Source organism: Mixophyes fleayi, chromosome 5 (genome assembly GCF_038048845.1).
Source record: "Mixophyes fleayi isolate aMixFle1 chromosome 5, aMixFle1.hap1, whole genome shotgun sequence".
In the NCBI taxonomy this organism is placed as follows: Eukaryota; Metazoa; Chordata; class Amphibia; order Anura; family Limnodynastidae; genus Mixophyes; species Mixophyes fleayi.
Window position 1 is genome coordinate 175,309,208 of NC_134406.1, and position 20,703 is coordinate 175,329,910.

Here is a 20,703-nt window from a genome sequence, read left to right on the forward strand (position 1 = left end):
CAAGAGAAAAATGGGACCTGTATGTACATATCTTGAGAATTAATATGTTTAGGTATATATTTCTATTAGAATGTGCACAGCAAACCGATAAAAGAAACACCATACATGTACAAATGGTAATTAGCAATTAAAATGGGGTTAAAACTAATGTGTGAGAAAATCTAAAAAATTGGGATCTCTAAGCCATAAAATAAAAAAAAGCCTAGAGCAATCTTCCGTTCCCTAGATATTGCCCACAGCTGCATTTACCATATAGGCAAAAAAACAATTAGATAAAAAATAAATAAAATATCTTAATTACAACTCTATTTTAAAAAAAAAACCAGAAAAAATGCTTTATTGTACTAATAAAGCATTTTTACCTCAAAAGGTGTTAGCTATCAGAAGGCAGCATCTGTACTTGTGCCGCTGCTGTGCTTAGTAAATAGGCGTCCCCATGCTTTGCTTCACAGGCTTTATTGATGTCATGTGATGCGGCCGTCTGTGTGCCCCCCGGGCTTCCCTCACCCTGCGCGCGCCTGGAAATAGGTGTCTCTTTCTTTGATTAATGTTTTGTTTTAATTTATCTCTGAAATTAAGAGAATGTACGGCCCATATGATGGTTAGAGGGCCATCCATGCAGCCCCGTGAAGTTTATTAGATTGCCCATCACTGATCTAGGCATATTGGGGCAAAACCAAGACGTTATGCACTGTTCATCCAATAAATATTTGTTGGAAATAGCTTAAGGTTGCTTCACATCTAGTACATATGTAATGTTAGTTTAAATGTATTTAATACTTTTTAAATGAGTGACGTGATTTTATTTTAACTGGCATTATAGGTGTCAATTTTGTTTTTATTGATATCCCCCCGTTGATTAAAGATTCAAACAGATTCAGTATTACAATAACACTGTGACGATATAAATGTCAATATGTCATAGCAGTTTGCTTCACAGATTATATAAAAATCCCAAGCATAGAATACTCACAGTGTAGTCAGGACCTCTACAATAAAAATAATATATATTATGTACGGCATATATTTCCGTAGAGAGTAAAACAAAATTAATCTGACATGTATGAAAAACTGGAGTAATAAGAACAGTCTTATTGTGCTTCTGTAATACTTAAATAATGCCACTTCTTACTTCACTTTTTTTCTAATCCACTTTCAGAATGTGAAAACATTTGTCTAAATCTAGTAGTACTTCTCTCCTGTAGATCATTCTATTGAGTCACCCAAACTACCAGCATTTAGTGTACAAGAAAACTGTAGTACCGACTGTAGATGTATGCAATATGTGTTTGATGGAAGTGACACCACTGCCATCCACTTGCCAACCAGGAAGTGCTGGCTGACAGGAAATACCTGGCAGCTATTTTCAGCACGTGCTGCAACAGGTTATTCCAGAATTAAGAGACTTTGCTGATCTGTTTGATTGCGAGACCTTTGGAAAACTTCCTGTCACATATCAAATGCATCTTGATGAGACTGATCCTCCTACAGTGTGTGCTCCCAGAAGGGTGCTTTTGGCCATGAAAGATAAGGTGATAGCAGAAGTAGTAGTCAATAGTAGTCATTGCACGAGTGGTAGAAACCACCCGGTGGGTGTCGGCCATGATTGCTGCAGTGCATCTGAATAAAGCTCTGATGAGACCGCATCACCCTGCCTCACTACAGTGATGTCACAGCTCTGCTCCGCCAGCTTTTACACAATGAGATTGAAGGGTGTTGGTTGGACTGTCATGCTGATGCTATTGCTCTCTTCAAGGTTACGATCACTATTAGCTCAGTGCTCTAGTTCTTTTATGTACATGTTCCTGTGGTCATCTCTGCTGATGTTTTCCAGCATGGTCTTGGTGCTGTCTGTTTGCAGCACAACAAACCCATCAGTTTTGCATCCAGAGCCCTTACAGACACTGAGTCACGATACGCTCAGCTTGAAAGGGAATTGCTTGCCCTTGTCTTTCCTTGTCAAAAGTTCCATGAGTTCATCTATGGATGTCCAGTGGGGGTTAAAACAGATTACCAACCACTGATTACTATTCACACTGCTTTGGCACGTATCCAACGGTTCATGCTCAAGCTCCAACGGTACCATCTCGATGTGGTGTACAAGCGTTGAAAGGACCTCCATGTAGCTGACGCTTTATGATGTGCTCACCTTCCAGTCTCAGGTGTCCCTGATGCTGACGATGACATGGATGTTATGGAGTTTGATGTCCTCTCCATCCGGTGAATGGAAGAGATGTGTGTTGTTACACTCAGGGATGACCTTTGCCAACAGTTGTCGCATGTCGTCCTGCATGGTTGGCCCTCTATTGCCAGGGAATTGCCTCATGACCTGAAGTCATTCTTTGCTTTCCTGGACGAGTTGACTATCCCAGAGGGCATCCTCTTGCGTGGTCAGCGGTTTGTAATCACATATGCTCTCCAAGGATTTTATACCCAGCAGTCCCAACAGGGGCACCCTGGGCGGGAGGCCACCTTGCAACGGGCTAAAGATGCATTGTATTGGCCCTCTATGGCTGCTGACATTGAGCGGGTAGTCTCTGCTTGTGCCCCCTGCAAAGTTCTACGGCCCCATCATGCCAAAGAACCACTCACTCTCCAAGAGGCACCTGACCTCCCTTGGTTTATCGTTGCTGCAGATCTTTTGCTGTGGAGGGGGAAAGAGCACCTTGTATTATTGGATTCATATTCCGTTTGGTTCAAGATCAACTATCTTCCTAAACTAACAAGTGCCACAGTCATTAACAAAATGAAAAGACACTTCTCAACCCATGGTATACCACGCAAGCTGCTCACTGACAGCGTCATGCAATTCATGAGTGGTGAGTTCCAGTCCTTCACCAATGAATGGGAAATGTCACATGTCACTAGCAGTCCACACTATCCACAATCTAATGGATTAGCAGAAAGGGCAGTACGTTCTGCAAAGCACCTGTTAGACAAATGCTACAGAGATTATTCAGATGTATTCATGGCGGTCCTTAATTTGAGAAATACCCCAAGGGATGAGCTCCCTTCTCCTTCTCAACGCCTTCTGTCCAGGTGAACTCGCACTATTATTCCTACCACCAAAGCCAAGCTTACACCAACCATTGAGACCAATGTGCAGAGTGCTCTGGAGAAGTCCAGGTTACGGCTCAAACCAAATCACAACAAAAACTCTCATCAGTTGAGACCGCTGTCCCCCTGGGCAGACCGTCCACATCCAGACCCTAGTCGGGTTTGACAGAGTCAGGTCTGTGCAAGGATCCTCCAACAAGCCCAACAGCCACGTGGGTCAATACGATCGGGCTCTGTATGAACGCAACAGGTGTCACCTCTTAGAGGTGTGTGAGCCAGCACCCTCACCCCACGGAATAATGCTTGAGGGTGTCAGAACACCTACCTGGACAATGGGTCAACTGAAGAAGCATCTATTGCAATGCAGGACAGTCCTGTACCCCTGACCAATAGTGAGCCTTGTTCAATACAGGACACATCACTACCCCCTTTCTTCATCACGAGGTCTGGTAGAATCCCCAGGCCTAATACTAAATTCCAGGACTTTGTTATGTAACTTTCGGCATTACCAGTTCATATGTATTTTCACTTGCACACTGTTCCCTCATCCAACACCTTTCACACTGTCTTGCACCCACTCACCTATTGATTGTTACTTTGTTTTAAAAAATAGGATGATGTAGATGTATTCTATATGTGTTTGATGGAAGTGCAATCACTGCCATTAACTTGCCAACCAGGAAGTGCTGGCTGACAGGAAAAACCTGGCAGCCATTTTCAGTTTGATGTATATACCACATAGTAAAGACATGTTTTCACAGCTCTCCACCCTTTTCTTCTTGATTTGAACTCAGACAGTTCTACACCGACTGTGCCTATTTGATCTATACTGAATGTTCTTATGAGCTTATGCACATAGTTAGACAACATGCTGTACAATTTACCTGGCAGCCAACCTGTGACGTTTGAATCCCTGGTTACCCTTGTTTCTCACTCTGTTTGTGTATATGTAATATGTTCAAGTTTTGGTGTGTAAACTGTGGGTACAATAATGAGTATTGTGGATAAATTAGTATGTAGAACAGGAAGAAGGAAATGGATTACAAGCGAGAAACTGAAACAAAAGTGTGTGGTAATGGATACATGTAAAAAAGATTTAGTAATTGTAGCAGGTGCTTATTGTGATCAATTTACATATGTGGGCATCATTTTGATCACAAATTGATGAATGCGAGAGCGAAGTTGCTTGAACATGTTCCTTTTAATGTGATCAGGATGGTATTGTATTTTGACTGTATAATGTGCGGCTTTAGAAAATCAAGTTTCTCCCATTATCCCATAATACTGTAAGCATTTCTGAATATCTGTAAAATCATAAATCTAATTTAATGTTTCTTGTTGTAGATGTACCGGGATCGATGCCAGATGCGCAATGGGAAGGAGACCTCAGAGCAATTAAGTGGAAAGATATGAACAACCACGATGGTTGCCATGGTAATGACATTTTGATTTGCATTATTACTTCAATATCTAATACATTAAAGTGGACATGACAAGATTAACATCTTCAATTCAAATATAAAGAAACTATTAAAACTGCATATATCAGATTAGTCAATTACTACTTTTATTGTTGTTTACTTTTAATCATTCTTCAGCATATGCTTAACTGATAGCACTTTCCTAATGTCTGGGTCATTGTTATTATCGTTGATTTATAAGGCTCAGGGGGATGGGAATGGAGTATAAAATGAGTCTGACACAGTAGCATGTCTAGTAGTTTAAAAGATGACACTATTATCTAACGCTGGGTACACACTGAAGAATTGTTTAGACTGACGTGCTATCTCAAACGATTATACCTACGACTGAAGGTCCGATCAGTCTGTCGATTCATGCATAGACACTGACACGATTTACCTTCAGATCTGTGCTCTTCATCTGGTACTTTGTCTGGTCCTCTAGTCCGGAGAATGACTGCACAATATTCATTCATTCACTACTGTCACATTGTCACACTGATTAAAACCGCCTTGTTATAGCTATCCACATGTCCTAACGAATTTCGTTAGCTTCTGTGACTCTGAAACTAAATATTCTGTCTCAGAAGGAACAAATGAATTATTTCTTCTACGCAGTTGAAGGTGCAAAAAGGTGACAGTGTTTGGTAGACTGGGTGGATATTAGGGACTTAAAGTGGGTTTGCGTGGCGAGAGAGAGGGCTGAATAATCATAAATCTGCAGTGGAGAAAGTCAGTGTTGGAGCAAGATTTTCTCCATTGGCATTCTGCATTAAGAGAAAAGTGGTGCTTCTGTTTGAAGTGCTAGGTTTGGGGGGTTGAATCACTGGAGATTATGTGTGGTGCCTGGAGCTGTCTCATCTACAGCTGCAGTGATTGTAATATTATACGTACGAGGCTGCCACATCAGGGCAGGACAGCATAGAAATGGAAGAGTGTAGCTGTTTTAGTGATACAAAAAAGAGGATTGGGTCAATGGTGTTTAGGTGCTGCTGTGTGCGCATGGACTTGGGTGCAGGTGGGGGTACAGGACACAAGGTAGAAGGAAAGGAGGAACTGGATATAGCACAGAGATGGGTGAACATGAAGTCCGGTGAATGTCCATGATGATGTGTGGGACATGATTTCCACTAACAGAGACCACAGCAGGAAGTAAGCATGGGGAATTTAGAGTTAGTAGTGCCAGTACATTTTTCATAGGGGTGTTAAGAGACACTAGAATAAGAGTGAGTAGAGAGCCTTCTTTTTGTAGGCTAATAATATTTATTTGACCTGCAGAAATGATTGATTCAAGAAGATTTTAAAAGGGTTCATTAAGCTGACTACACACTACAGAAATTTAGACCAACTTTTTATGCAGAGCGATTTTACATGCGATCGATGATCCGATCGCTCGGTCCATGGACTGCATACACACTAGCCTTGTTTAGGACGATAAAAGGAAGAGCGGACGTCCCTATAGCGACTTTTTACAACCATGTTGTGGTGAGCAATGACTGTAATTTCGTACTCACTGTTGTGGATCGGTCGGAAGTTTATACATACTGCACAGCGGAAACGAGATTGGACCGAAAATATTAAACGGTACGACCAACCAAATGAGGCGATAATCGTCCTTTTGGGCAGACTTTCGACCATCGTGTCACTGCACACACTGACCCGACTTTTAAACGAGCGGTCGTATGTCGGCTGTTTGAGCCGATTATTGGATGAAAACAGTGTAGTGTGTACCCAGCTGTAGTTAGTTGTCAGGTTATTATACTGTCTGGGCAAATACTACATGTCTTGCGATTATCTTACTCATGATTAAAGTTACAGAGAACAGTACTGTTAATATTTGTCTGCATTGAAAAATGTCCTTGTGTGAGTTCCTGTATGTTGACCACATTAATGTCTACATTTACCAAACATAGAAGCTTGTTATAGCCCTGTAATTCATTTTAGCTGGATTTTGGCATTGTGAAGATTCCCTCTCCCCCCCCCCATCCTCTTTGACACCCAGCATATTATAGCTTTAGGCAGAATAGCATTAAACTACATTATAAGGAAAAAAACTATTTTGTAATCTGTGTTTCCTTTGTTGTATCTCCATAGCAGCTTAAGCATCAAGGGAATAATCAAGTGTTTCTTGTGAGAGAACCTACGGATGTGTTTATATTAAGCAATCGTCTGGGGATAAGACCTGTGTGAGTACTTCACGCAGCCTGAACATTTATCTCAGCAGAGTGCAAACAAAACAATATGATGCTAACATCAACAAGTGTCCACATCAGCAAAGAGGCCCAGAAAGAGCATCCATAAGATTAATCCACTCTCTAGCCACTCATAACATATCCACAAATAGGGAAAGCAGGCCAATGATAAACACCAGAGTCACACATTTTTATTTAGGATTACAGGAAATAACTATAATATTATTATTGCCACAATAACTATAAACTGCCTGCAGTTACTCAATGCAATTATATGTAATTGACACTGACTCTGCTTTACTTCAAAAGTCACACAGCTTGGATCAAGGCCATAGTTAGAAATTACTGAACTCATTCGCAAAAATATAAAAGACCAAAATCCCTTATTCCCCCTATATATACACATTCTTCATATCCTCAGTAGCTGCAAATTAGATTTCTGAATACAGTAATATGCATCCAGACAAAGAAGGCACATATAGACATATATTTACCTGTCCCCTGATGTTATATCCTTAGATTGGAAGCTCTTGCATGCAGAGGAGTATTTATCACACCTCCTAACTCTGAACGTTAGCAAATATATATAGTATATAGAGTTGGGGCTGCCGCAGAGCACTCGGGCTCATGTTTTGTTGAACGCAAATTGCATTCTTGCCATATATTATGCTTTTTTTACTTCTGGGCAAGAGCACAAAACTAAAATAGTGGTTTGTGCACATGCTCAGATGTAAATAAGTGTATTATACGGCAAGAACACAATTTGCATTGAACTTAGCACAAGCCCCTCTATGTCCCGAAGTGAGTATGGTCACTTTACATTGGAGGCGTGACCACAGGAAGTTGAGGTGTGTTATGTCTACTGTAGGTGTGCTTAGTACTTCTGCTGCACAATGCCACCCCAATGTCCCTCCGCTAAAAGCACACATGCATTGCATTACACCAATGGCAGATGTGCATACCAGTGAGCGGGACATACGTTCCAACATTCCCGACCATAAGGACAAAAGTCCTGGCTGGGGGATGGAGGGACAGTCTCCTCAAATCGGGACTGTTCAACCTAAATCAGTTGGGCAACCTTGGTATATGCCTACTGTAGGACAGCAGTCTACATAGGGATGCATAACAATTATTATGTATTAATTGCATTTATTTTTTTATTTTCTGTTTACATATTTATTCTTTCAACCTGCTCTTTACAACACACTTATTTATCCCAGTAATAATAATGTGGAAGAAGGTGTTAGAAATAGAACTAGGAACAAATGGGTGGCAAAATCACTAATTCATAGTGCATTCACTTACAATGGTAGGGGCGTCATTAACTAAACACAGCCTTGCTTGCAGGTGCAGTTTTCTTTGTCATCTGTTAAATAGGGTTTTTCTCATTTGTTACCAGTCTTTGTATACATCAGTTTCCCCTATTTATACAATGCTGCCGAAATTTGTTGGAGATACAGAGGCATGGAAACTTTGTCCAGGAATGTTAGGAAGTTGCATTTTTCTGTAATTTATAGCACATGCCTAAATTCTTCTAAATACATTTTAAACATTATTTATGTATATAGTGCCACTAATTCCACAGCGCTTTACAGAGAACGCACTCACATCAGTCCCTGCCCCATTGGAGCTTACAGTCTAAATGCCCTAACATACACACAGACAGACTAGGGACAATTTTTGATAGTAGCTAAGTAAGTTTTTGGATTGTGGGAGAAAACCAGAGCACCCGGAAAAACCCACGCAAACATGGGGACATCATACAAACTCCACTCAGATAAGGCCATGGTCGGGAATCGAACTCATGAGCCCAGTGCTGTGAGGCAGAAATGCTAACCTCTAAGCCAACATGATGCCTAGATATGTGTATACCCTCATAGACAGCAGACTAAAGTGTAAAGATTTCTCTGCAGATACTAAAAGAATACTTAGAAGATGAGGTGGGAATAAACATCAGTGTGCGTTAGTCTGATGCCATTATGAACGTTATCCTTAGTTATATCCCCTAGCCTGAGAATTGCTGAGCAGTAGACATGAGTTAGGGCCTGTACCTACAAGTAAATAGAGAACCCATGCATAGTCCTAACAGTCACAATTTTGCAAGATAGTCACTGTTTTAAGGGGGGCATGGCCTCCTGTTAAAGGGCGTCATTTATCATAAAAAGTGTTTTTTTAATTGTGAACCCCAAAATGGCAAACTTTGAACACACTAAAATACTTTATTATTTAAATACTGTCTAAAAATCTAACTATTTAAAAACAATAATTTTAGCATGAGCCTCAAATGCAGAAGGTGCATCTCGAACATTATCAGCGACGGCTAATGTAAAAGTCCAAATTTCAAATCCCAAATTTGAAATGGGGTCAGTTAGTGGTTGTATCACAATCATGTTCGTGGTCATTAGACCAGTGAAATTCATTTTAATTTCAACTGGCTCTAAATTTTAAAGCCTGTTTAAATATAATCTATTACTAAACATATATTAAGTTGTTTTATTTTGAGAGTGAGGAGCAAATGCAAAAGTGTTTTATCACTTATTATGTTTAATTTCCTAGGACATTACATACGCGATATCTGCATCTATGGAACAGAGGACTTACCGTGGCTAATGAATTCCAATAGTATTTTTGCTAACAAGTTTGAGTTGAAATCTTACCCACCGACATTGGAATGCCTGGAAATGAAGATTCGAGAGCGAGCACTAAATCAGAGTGAGGTCACTGTGCTGCCTGACTGGTACTTGTAAGCAGTACACTCTGCTCGGAAAAACAGCATGAAGACTTGAGAGAAGTGTTCTAATATGGAAAAGCAATGAAAAGTAAACATCTTTCTCTTAAGAACTGGCCTTAAAAGGCAATTTGAGGCCAAGAAGCAGATATCATTAAGCAACTTCCTCTTCTCAAGGCAACAGTGAAACTTTAATTAGTCACGATGCATATGTCAACATCATTTTTTTTCTCCCGGTATTTATAATCTACGCTGCTATAACATGCAATTCTTCTGAAACATATTGCTTCAAAATAATGTATGACAGGTTGGACTTGATGAATGTGAATTTTTTTCAAACCTTTCATCCAATAACTATTTAGCAAAAACATATATGCTGATATGTTATGTCACATAATATAGACTATTTATAAAACATAGAGATGTAGAAATTTATAACAGTTTACATTACATGGAACTGGTAAATTATGTACAGCAACTGCTGTTTAGGCTAATATGATAAACAAGTAAACAGTAAGAGTGATCATACTGGGCTTGATGCATCAAGGCATGTAGCTGTCAATTTTGAGTGTATCATCTGCAAAACCACTCTGGTCATGCCCAGAACCAGGAGATACGTTCGTGAACGCAGCCCTATCTGCTGCGTGTTCGTATGCAAGGGACACTTACTAAAGCCTATGTTTTCGGAGTGAATTGGGTGAGGACGGGGTGTTTTGCCGTAGTCAATGTACAGCAGGGGAGTGCCAAACTCAAGCTAATGCAGGAATCTCCAAATACAGCTCTGAGCGTTTCAAAGTTACTTGTTTTTCTGCTGTATCCCTTGCTCCAGCTAAGGGGCTGGTCTAAGTCCTAATCAGTATTTTTTACAGTCTTTGTATGCATGCTATAACATGTGTTTGCAATCACAAACTGTTTTATCATTAATGCCTTTATTACTAACAGTTGACATTAATTCAAGATTTTTTTTATTTTCCTGTGTGTTCTTTGCAAATTTATAATTCACATAGGTATTGGACGTGTCCTGCAGCTCCTTGTGTAGTAGAGCACAGCAGGCCTGCCCCCAATTTGAAAAGCACACGTATCTAGAGATCCGTGCCTTGATGATTTTGGGAGTATACAGAACATAAATACGTACGTATAATACTTGAACGCGGGTTGCGCTCAGAATCCGTGCCTTGATAAATCAGGCCCACTGTGTTTAGTACATACTCATGGTGAGTTTAGCTATTCACAGCCTTTACCAGAAATTGATTGCAGCTTAATCACTTGTTAGTAATGATCGATCACAATGTTACAACAATTGCGGCAGTTTTAACAAACGTTGGAGAGACCATGTGCGCTGCTTACTGTATTTGTATGCACCCCTGGGGTTTGTTAAAACCACCATTAGTATTGTTACAAAACTTGTCACAGTGATCCATAGACTAATATTTAAAAAAAACAAACTGATCAAGTACAGGGCACCGCACAGGAACAGATGTTAAACTGGCAATGAGTGCATACTATGACATAAGAAAAACAAAAGCGTTTAATGGAGGAGTAGAGGATTAGGTTTTCACTATGCCCGGTGTGAAAAAAATTGCAGTGTTGAATAGATTATATTAGTTATAGTAATCTTTAGAGCTGCAATCCCCATCCCTGGTCTGTATGTAGATGTTTCTCCTGGAACTCTGTGGTTTCTCTCAATCCCTGACTGAAAACCAGGACTGTGTAATGTTGTGGAGACTATGTGGTTCGGGAGAACCCGTCAGAAGCTGTAATCACGGACAATGTGGCTTCTGATTGGTCCGTCCACTCATATCCCTCATCTGCAGCCTTTTTAAAGTGGTGAGCAAAAATGTTCACCAATTTAGATGTAGCTTTAGTTTAAACATGCAGTCCAAAACTAGTTTCGCGTCTCCGACTTTTTCAAAGTTTTGATAGCCGATACTTTGTTATTTTTCAAACATTCCCAAAATCAAATTAACGTACCCCCTCATTCATGAAAATAAGCCTTAAAACATAGCGTAACATTTTTTTATACAACCATTTAAACAAGAATCATTGAAAATCTTCCACACACTTATCTATACACCCCTCAAGTTTTCTTCTGTATTGTAATCACACACATGTGTCCTGGAGATCACCGCTGTAACAAAACATTTTTTCATGGTAGTACTTTCCATTTATTTTTGCATTCTAGATTCCGGTGAAGAATAATTTATTATAATTCATATTTACATATCCAACAGCATGATATGTAATCAACAAGTAAACCCATCACATTTTTCTTGTTGTAATATAATGGGGTTTGTGTTAATGTATAGCAAGTAGTAAAGAAATTTTTTTTCCACAAGAGAAGTGCCAAGCAACTAAAAAATGTAGATGAGTGTGAAAATTATGTGTTATTTGAAATAAAAAAAACTTTGAGTGTAGTTTAGGAAATATACCAAAAACTTCATATAAGCTTCCATACATATAACCTAAAATGCTTATAGCTAAAATGATATTCTTATTGGGAGATTCATATGCTGGCGGTGTGCCGTGCAGACATCACCGCGATGTCCTGCTACGCACAATGCCAGCCATTACGATAGGAATCTCCGTTTATTTTTCTGCACACTTCTGTGGGGTGCGAGGAAAATTGAGCAGAGATTCCTGCCATAACATCGGCGGAATTGTTTTCCGTGGACGTTCCAAATTTTATATTTTGTGATTTGCTATTAAATAGCACTCTTAACAAGTGACTTAAGTCCAAATTCAAGTGTACGTGTCAGTGCGGATCCATTTGTCAGATGAATCAATATTACAGTTTATCATTTCACTAGACAATACCTTGTGCCTCATGCCTACATAAATTCCCTAGCTGCTAGAAAATTGATGGGCTCCATTTTAATTGAGTCAAAATCGCTGCCTCCAATGTATGTAGACCAGTGATGGGCTGCGTGTGGCCTTCCGAGCCTTCATCTGCGGCACCCAACCCCTTCCTGCTTTATTGTGTAATTTGTTTGTTATAACTTGTAACACTTGTTTAAAATGCCTGCTGATATGTTATTACAGATAGGTGTTTTTTTCTTTGATTGTTTCACCATACTACTGAGATTAAAGGTAATGTGTAGCCCTCTTGAAGGTTAGAGAGCCACACCATCTGGCCCCTGAAGTGTATCAGGCTGCCTTTCCCTGGTGAAGACAATCAGGGCTACTGAGAGTAAACTTGGGTCCAGGTTGTGCGCTTTTGTGTGCTGCATGTAAGTTTTTTTGAGCTTCATGTGCTCCTGTGAGACAGGGAATGAGCGTTCCTCATTCACCAAGTTTAGCCATACTTGCCTAGCGTCCCTGAATGTCCAGAAGATTTATGAATCTCAGGGAGTCCTTCCGAGAGAGTGGATCTTGCTCCTCTGTCTTGTGAAGTGGCCTAGGCAAGGACTAATATACGTTTTGCATCAGCAAGCACCGACTCTGCTGTGCAAGGACATGATTCACAGCATTGCGCAGCAGGGCTTGGGCCATGATGACATGAATCATGCCATCACACCTTGAACTTGCCCCTTGGACCGCCCTTCTGAGATCTTAGCTCTTTGAACACTAGTGCTAATTGGCTCTAGTGGCAGAGTTTTCAAACCTTATAAAAAGGCAAAAATGAAGGTGTTGCCCACAGCAATCAATCATATTCTAGCTTCATTTTCTAGAATGTACTAGAAAAATCACCATCATTATCAACATTTATTTATACAGTGCCAGCTAATTCTCTAATGCTTTACAAGTGGTAACAAAACACAGTAATAAAACAATACTGGGTAATACAGACAGAGAGGTAAGCATCTGTTTGGTTGGTATAGCCAACACCTCAACTTTTCCTTTTCCTTTTATGAATCGAGCCCCTAGTATTTGAAGTATCGGTGTAACATCACCCAGATGCTTGCCCAAATACCGACACTGATGGATTATTTGAGCAAGAATTATAACCTGTATTTTATGCTTCATAATTTGTTAAACATATTTATTTGTGAGAATAGATTTTACAATTATGTGTGTGATATTGCTGGTTTAAGATTATTATTATGATCATTCTGTTATTTTAGTGAAATATTTAATTTACATTACATTGGTCAAACAGCTGTAACCATTGATACAAATGTGGTAGTACTGTCACTGAAAAAGGCACAATTCAGGTACTTAGATCACTTTAAGACTACAGCAATATAATCTGGGTCTCTGTACCAAATGTTCAGAAGCAAAGTAGTAATTAGAACTGTGAAAGGTATTTATGAAGACATTGAAATAGGACTCAAATTAATGGGGGACACTAGTACGCAGGTAACTCTGAAAATGTTCTGTAACCCACAAATGTCTGATTATGTGCTATTGTTATTTTTATGATTGTTTGTAATTTGTTTCCTTTATTTATCTATTACTAACATATACAATGCTATACAATGAATTTACCAATATGTGAATGTTCTTCCATGCGAACATGTAAATTCCACACAGAATATTCAAACCATAGACCTCCAGGTGTAACTGGTTATTTCTGGGGCCTTGTCCTTTTACACCAGTCCTCACCAAACCTGCATCCATTGTGATCTGCTCCATACCACGTCTGCATTTCAAACTCTGTATCTTTGCCAATCTGACACAGTGGTCTAACTAATATATGCAATCATTTTACCCTATAAAATAATATACAAGACTGAGGAGACTGTAGATGCACATCGCCATTCAGTCCTGGGCCCCCTTAAGATGCTTGTAATCCAAACGTGTCAACTTTTTAAATCTGTCCTCCGGGAGATCTTGGAGGACGGGTCATGTGACAGGAGTAGGAGGGCATTGAATAGAGGGGGCGGGCTTTAATGACGCGCTTGTCCCCTCTATCCAGTGCCATGATTTTCAGCATTTTTAAGCATTTTATAGTAGGGGCTGAACTATGCTGCCGCAACAACATCACTACATCCCCCGCCACAAGGATCCGGGAGGTTTGTCTACTCTTCCGGGAGTTTCTTGGAGAACTCCCAAAAATTCCAGGAGAGTAGGCAAGTATGCTGTAATCACATCAGCTGTTATGAATACAATTATAACCTGGTTATATTGAAATATATACTAAAAAATGAACAAAAACAGGTAAAGTAATTCCTAAACAGTTCTCTGCCATAACACCCCACCCTAACACTCTTTGCTGTTGCAACTGCCCAGAAATAAAAAAGCTCAGAATTTGAAAATTATTATATTTCATTCCAGAACAAAGATATAATACCTGCATAGTAGTAGTAGCATAGAAATGCATTTGTATGCACTGGTGTATTCTTACTAATCCTATTACAAATGTGTGTATGACTGTGAAGTCATCTGACCCTAATCAATGCACTCTGGACCATGCACTAGTATGTAGCCTAGTATTTGTCTCGTTATTGCACTGAGTAACCAAGCATTGTAGCATGAAAAACACTCTCCTCTAATCGTGCTCCTCTATATTACTGTCTTATGTTATTTTATAACTGTGGCATTAATTACTACTGTTTTATATAAATATATAGACACACAGGGCCTGACTCATTAAGGAGAGCAATGCATAAAAAAAGGAGTAACTATGCACCTGGGCAAAACCATGTTGCATTGGAGGGGGAGGTAAATTTAAAAAGCATATACAGATTATAGTTGTGATAGGGCATGTCCTAGATCAACTTTACATTTCAGTGTAATAATTAAGCTATCAAGTGTTTCTGTGCTAGATGAAAAAAACAGCCAGTATTAAACTCATGTGCAAAATAATAAACTACTTTGTACCCCTTGCATTTTAACATGGTTTGTCCCGGAAAACATATACTGCTTTTTTTGCCATACTTTCCTTAATGATTCAGGCCCACAGAAACTAATTTAAGTCTACAAGATGTAAAATATTCATAAATTGTAATTGTATAAAAGTATACATGCTTTAGAAATAAATATAATTATGTAAATGTGAAAATACTATATTATAGATTGTAATATATGAAAATGACACATTTTATTTATGGAAGCATAACACAATTAAATGAAGACAGTTGACAACAAAAAAAAAGTTAATCCATGATGCTGACTAAAAAGTTCTCTCCAAACCTAGGGACTAGTTATTGACACATGTACGGTGTTGATTTTCAGGTGTAAATTAATTATTTATATAAGAGAGCTCTAACCTTCCTCACAATGGTGTCATTTTGTACTAGAATAATGTGAGGATCAAATACTTAAATGTATAACATTGAGATGTTTTATATTCCCAATGTCTAACACCTGCACGCGCGGGAGGCAGATTGGGAACGCCAGTGGCCCTGGAAAATATTCTGTAGGGAAGGTCAAATTGTTGCTGACAGGGTCTAATCTGCATTAAGTAGGCCATGCATGCAGAGCATAGCGATAGCGCACCCCTGGAATGGGGAGTGGGCGTGAGCAGTATGCAAGGGGAGTGATTATTTTTTAAGACTGTGCTAGGCCACCATTCCTTCCTTTGTCTTTCAAACAATAGCTATGGCATGTGCACCATAGAAGCTGCACCCAACCCACATCATGTGCCGAAGGATGGAGGGGAGCTGGCCCATGCAGAGGGGAGGTAAAAGAAATGGGAAAACAAAGTGGGAGGTCTGGGCTAGCCAGACCGTCAAGAAGGAGGAGCACAATGCCCCCCGCCTCTCCATGCCAGTAAACAAAAAAAGGTTTTTAAAAATGCAATGAGGGCCAAATGATGTCATGGGGGCTGCCAGCCTACCAGAAAAAATCAGTGAAGCCAATGGCCAGTCTACCCCTGCTTGCTTGATATCTATCGTCGTTGCCTATAGCTCCTTTTAGTAATATAATAGCTTTTATGCTTTTCTGTATTAAGAATCCATAGCCTTTGATATTGTGAAGGCCATGTATAAATAGAATACATATAATGCAAACAGAACAATAAATATAGTGTATATTGATATTATATTAAAATAGGTTGGAACTTACTCCCTTGGACTGCTAACAGAATAAATAAGGAAAGAGTTCCTCTTAAGCTTGTGTGTGGTATTTCAGTCCTGTGGCAACCTTAAATGCCAAGTCACAAGATATAAATCTATATTCTCATTAGTCATGAGCCACTGAGAAGACATATGATATAATTACATAGCCATACTATATACAACCAACTAACAACAATCTTGCATTGGGACCCTCTTCCCAGTTCTAGAAACAAACAGACACCTAGGGCTAGATTTACTAAGCTGCGGGTTTGAAAAAGTGGGGATGTTGCCTATAGCAACCAATCAGATTCTAGCTGTCATTTTGCAGAAGGTACTAAATAAATGATAGCTAGAATCTGACTGGTTGCCATAGGCAACATCCCCACTTTTTCAAACCCGCAGCTTAGTAAATCTAGCCCCTAAACTTTGTGCACCTGTACTGTATTATAAACAAACCATCACAGTGGTGTTACATACAGTCAATGAAAGGGCTCGGTCTGGAGTTTAAATATAAACCGATTCAGATTGAGCTTGTCCATGCAGACTGAACAAACTGAATTAACAGTTTACATCTCCAGGAGTTAACTTTCAAAATCCAAACTGTGTCCTTTTCTAGGAATGAGACTTTGGTTTTACCAATTGGGTCAAGGGGGTTTCTTTCAATCAACAATTTTGCTTTAGTATTCCCTAAGGGGTGCCTAGCCCTTTTGTGCTTCTTAGCACCCCCCAAGTGGCTCGTATGGTGTATTATCATTACTATGTTGAAATGGCATTGAGTACATTATAGATGTTGTCGGCATTATTGTACCTATGCAAATTTGATGTTGACTAATTTTATTGCAGAAGATACTTGTATTTAATATATAGTCTATAATTAAGGAGACTATATGTAGCTGGCAAAAGAATTGTATAAATATTTGGTATGCTCAATGAAAAAATCAGTTAACGCATTTGTCTTAGCCAAAAGTATTTATTTATAAATGTCACAGGGTTTTTTTTTTGCACTATATTGATAGAGATCTATTAAAAAATGGCAATTCCTGTAGAAACAGAAGTATAAATTAGAATAATATGTACTTGATTCTTTTAATTTTGTTTTAATTCTCAGTTTGTATGTTAAGATTGTAATTGTATCTGAACATATTTTTTATGATTTTATTGTTTTAGATAGTTAATGTATAGTTTATGTGTGTTTATGAAAAATAAATGTTATATTTTTTGTTGACCTCTATTTTGCAAATAATTCATATGATTACAAAATATTCAATTCCTAAAAATCTTATAATGGTGAAACGTGAAAATTAGAGCTTGAGATCATATATTCAGTTGTGTTGTTCATCACAACTCCTGTAGGCAATATATAGCTTCTGGCCAGCAGTTGAACATTCCTGTATTAAATTGCCACTGCAACATACACACGGTAATGCTCGTTAAGAACCATGCAAAAGTGTGACTGCCAAGAGGTGCCATCTGCAGTCATATTCCAACCTCATGGAGGCAGCCTATTTTGTGCCATAACCACATTTCGAAACATGCCTGAAAAAGATATATATGATTTCAATACTATCATTATTGGCATATCTCCTAACATTGCCAGTGGGAAAATCAGGACAGTATGTGTGCACTGCCTAAATCAGACAATTGAGGGTATGTTATTGTTTTCAGGCCATACACACTGCGATATCAGGCCAATTGCCCTAAGTCAGCTACAATAATACACATGTAAACCTCCCATGTCACTGTGTGTGTGGTCCTAGGGTGCATAGGTGATAATGTAGTTCCTCACGTGCACTTTCCTTTGCTCTGGCTAGCGCCTGGGCATTGATGCAGGTGAGAGTTTTTCAACACAGTCTCTTTAACATACCTACCAACATTTTAGTCCCCGACAGCAGGACAGGGTGTGTGGCTATGTTACTATGATGGTGTGGTCACATCATAGCCATGCCTCCAGAGGACTGACTAGTTTTGTAAAGCAGATATCTCCTTTTCCCTCCTAAAACTGCAGCACTTGGTTGTGCTGCACCCACTCAGATATGCAGAGCAGTTGTGAACAGGAGATACCTCCCAACATTACCACCTGTTGGACAAACATGAGCCCTAAATTCAGGACAGTCCCGCTGAAATCTGTAAGGTTGGGAGGTATACTTTAAAGGAGTTGGGGCACAGGTGTGGTAACTTAGGGTGCAGTGCAAACAGATGTCTCAATGATGTGCACACCAGACCATCTCTATATTGTAAAATAAACTATTTACACTCCTCTTTACTCCAGCATAGTACTTGAGTTGCAAATAACCCTAAAATAAATATGTACATCTCCTTTCTCATTCCAGCACAGGCAATCACCCCTCAGTGGAATTTGCGCATCGTCTGACACCCTCTCTGTCAGTTGCACTCTCAGCCTTGCTTGATAGATCTGACATTTTCACTAGTGTCCTCTTGCAGCCGCTTCAATCAGCCTCTCTAGTGTCTTCTCTGACCAGCTAGTTCACAGTAAATACTGCTAAACTGCATTTTGCAGAAACCTTCTCCATAGTGTCTCTACGTGCTCTGCCCTCTCTGGACAAGAGTACTCTATATGGCAGATCTTCAATGCTGCATGCATGAACTGTTTTATCACCTACCCTCACCACACTCACCAGCCTACATAATCAGAAATAAACCTCACACCCACAAATCATCCTTGCATATCCTTTTACTTACCCTGCTCCTTCTCTTGACTGCTGGTGACATCTCACCAGACCCATTAGCTGTTCACACTCCTTGCTCCACCCCAAACCTTTTCATCCACCCAATACTTCCACTCCCACCAACCTTATTTACGTATCTCCACTACCCTCTCTTCCCTTCTCCTGTGCACTATGGAATGCCAGATCTGTTTGTAACATCTATTCATGATCTATTATTTCTAATTCTGTCAACTCCTTGTCATTATATATTTTGGCTCACCTGCTCTGACACTACATCCCCTTCAGCTCTCTCCTATGGGGGCACTCCCTCAATCACACTCTCAGACCTGGAAACAGACAAGGTGGTGGAGTATACATTCTACTTTCTCCAAGCTGCATGATCCAATTCATACCCTCGAAATCTTCTCCCTCTTTCTCTTCCTTTGAAGTCCACACTATCTTTCTATTTTATCCTCTCTTCGTGTTGCTGTAATTTAGGTGCAGTTTCCCAATTCCTTGACAATTTTGCGGCCAGGCTCACTTATTTCCTATCCTTTGATCTGCCTACTCTCATACTAGGTGATTTCAACATTCCCATTTATAATCCCATTGTCTCTTCTGCCACTTCTTTCACTTACTTCCTCCTTTGGTCTCTCCCAGTGGACCTTATTTCCACCCAATGGCCTTGTTTTCTCCTACTATTGCTCCAACCCTAGTTTCTCCAACTTAGCCTTCAAACTCTCAGACCACAACCTCCTTTCCTTCAGCTTCTACCTCTTGCCTTCCTCATTGTACCCACCTTCACCTACACTCCCTTTCTCAGATGTTAGAGTATGTCAAAGGTGGTTGCATCTTTACAAAATTAGTCTTGAGAAGTGCTTATAACTTATCCACATTAAGGAAGGAGACAAGTGAAAGACTGCTTTTTTAAAAATGTATTTATTTATAACAACAACAGTAAATACAGAAAAGAAAAATATGACAACATAACATCGTTCTCAAATACAGAACAGAGATTATGTTACAAGATTGAGGGCAAAAGGAGCAACAAAGATAGTATTCTCGAAAATGCAAGGAACGTAGAAATCAGCTGTTGTTGGATTTTTATTATATTGGTGACATTGGGGTAGAAAGGAAGTGAAGGGATGAAAGAGGAGAGGAGAAAAAAAGAGGGAGGGGTAACCTAGACCTCGACCCAGACTGCCCAACCACTTAGAGAAGGAGGTAGGGCGATGGAATGGGAGGGGGGAGTAAGTGCCGTGAACTCAAGCATATCCTATGTGGAAACGAGATCGAAGAGGAGAAGAATATGAAAGAAAGGAGAAATTTAGAGAAAGAAAAAGTCAAGGTTACTGAGATCTGGGTAAAGATGAGTGATAAAACAAATGCCATGGATCCCTGACTTTGTGGAAGTTAGCAATCTTGTCATGGATCAAGCACGTAATGTATTCCATAGAGGCTGTATATCAGGTATGGGATACTACAGCTGTGAGACTTGGGGTACAGATATGTTGCATCAATTTGTCGGCAGATTTAGAGAGCTTTTTCATTGGGTAGCAAAGCAACATAACCAGGGGGTCTGGAGCCATTGGTATACCAATAATCTGGGCAATAAAGTTAGCAACCTGGACCCAAAGTGTGAAAACAAGGGGACATTGCCAC

The 20,703-nt window shown here is 39.6% G+C and overlaps 1 protein-coding gene across 1 annotated transcript in view; it reads left to right on the top strand.

The window, feature by feature from the left end:
* LOC142158789 (N-acetyllactosaminide beta-1,6-N-acetylglucosaminyl-transferase-like) overlaps positions 1-17,604 on the top strand; it is a 49,414-nt gene extending 31,810 nt beyond the window's left edge. Inside the window, exons 2-3 of the mRNA XM_075213058.1 lie at positions 4,402-4,491; positions 9,266-17,604. Of these exons, the coding sequence (XP_075069159.1) occupies positions 4,402-4,491; positions 9,266-9,456 (281 nt within the window). The 3' untranslated portion in view covers positions 9,457-17,604. The remainder of the gene's footprint in view (positions 1-4,401; positions 4,492-9,265) is intronic.
* The last annotated feature ends 3,099 nt before the right edge of the window (positions 17,605-20,703 follow it).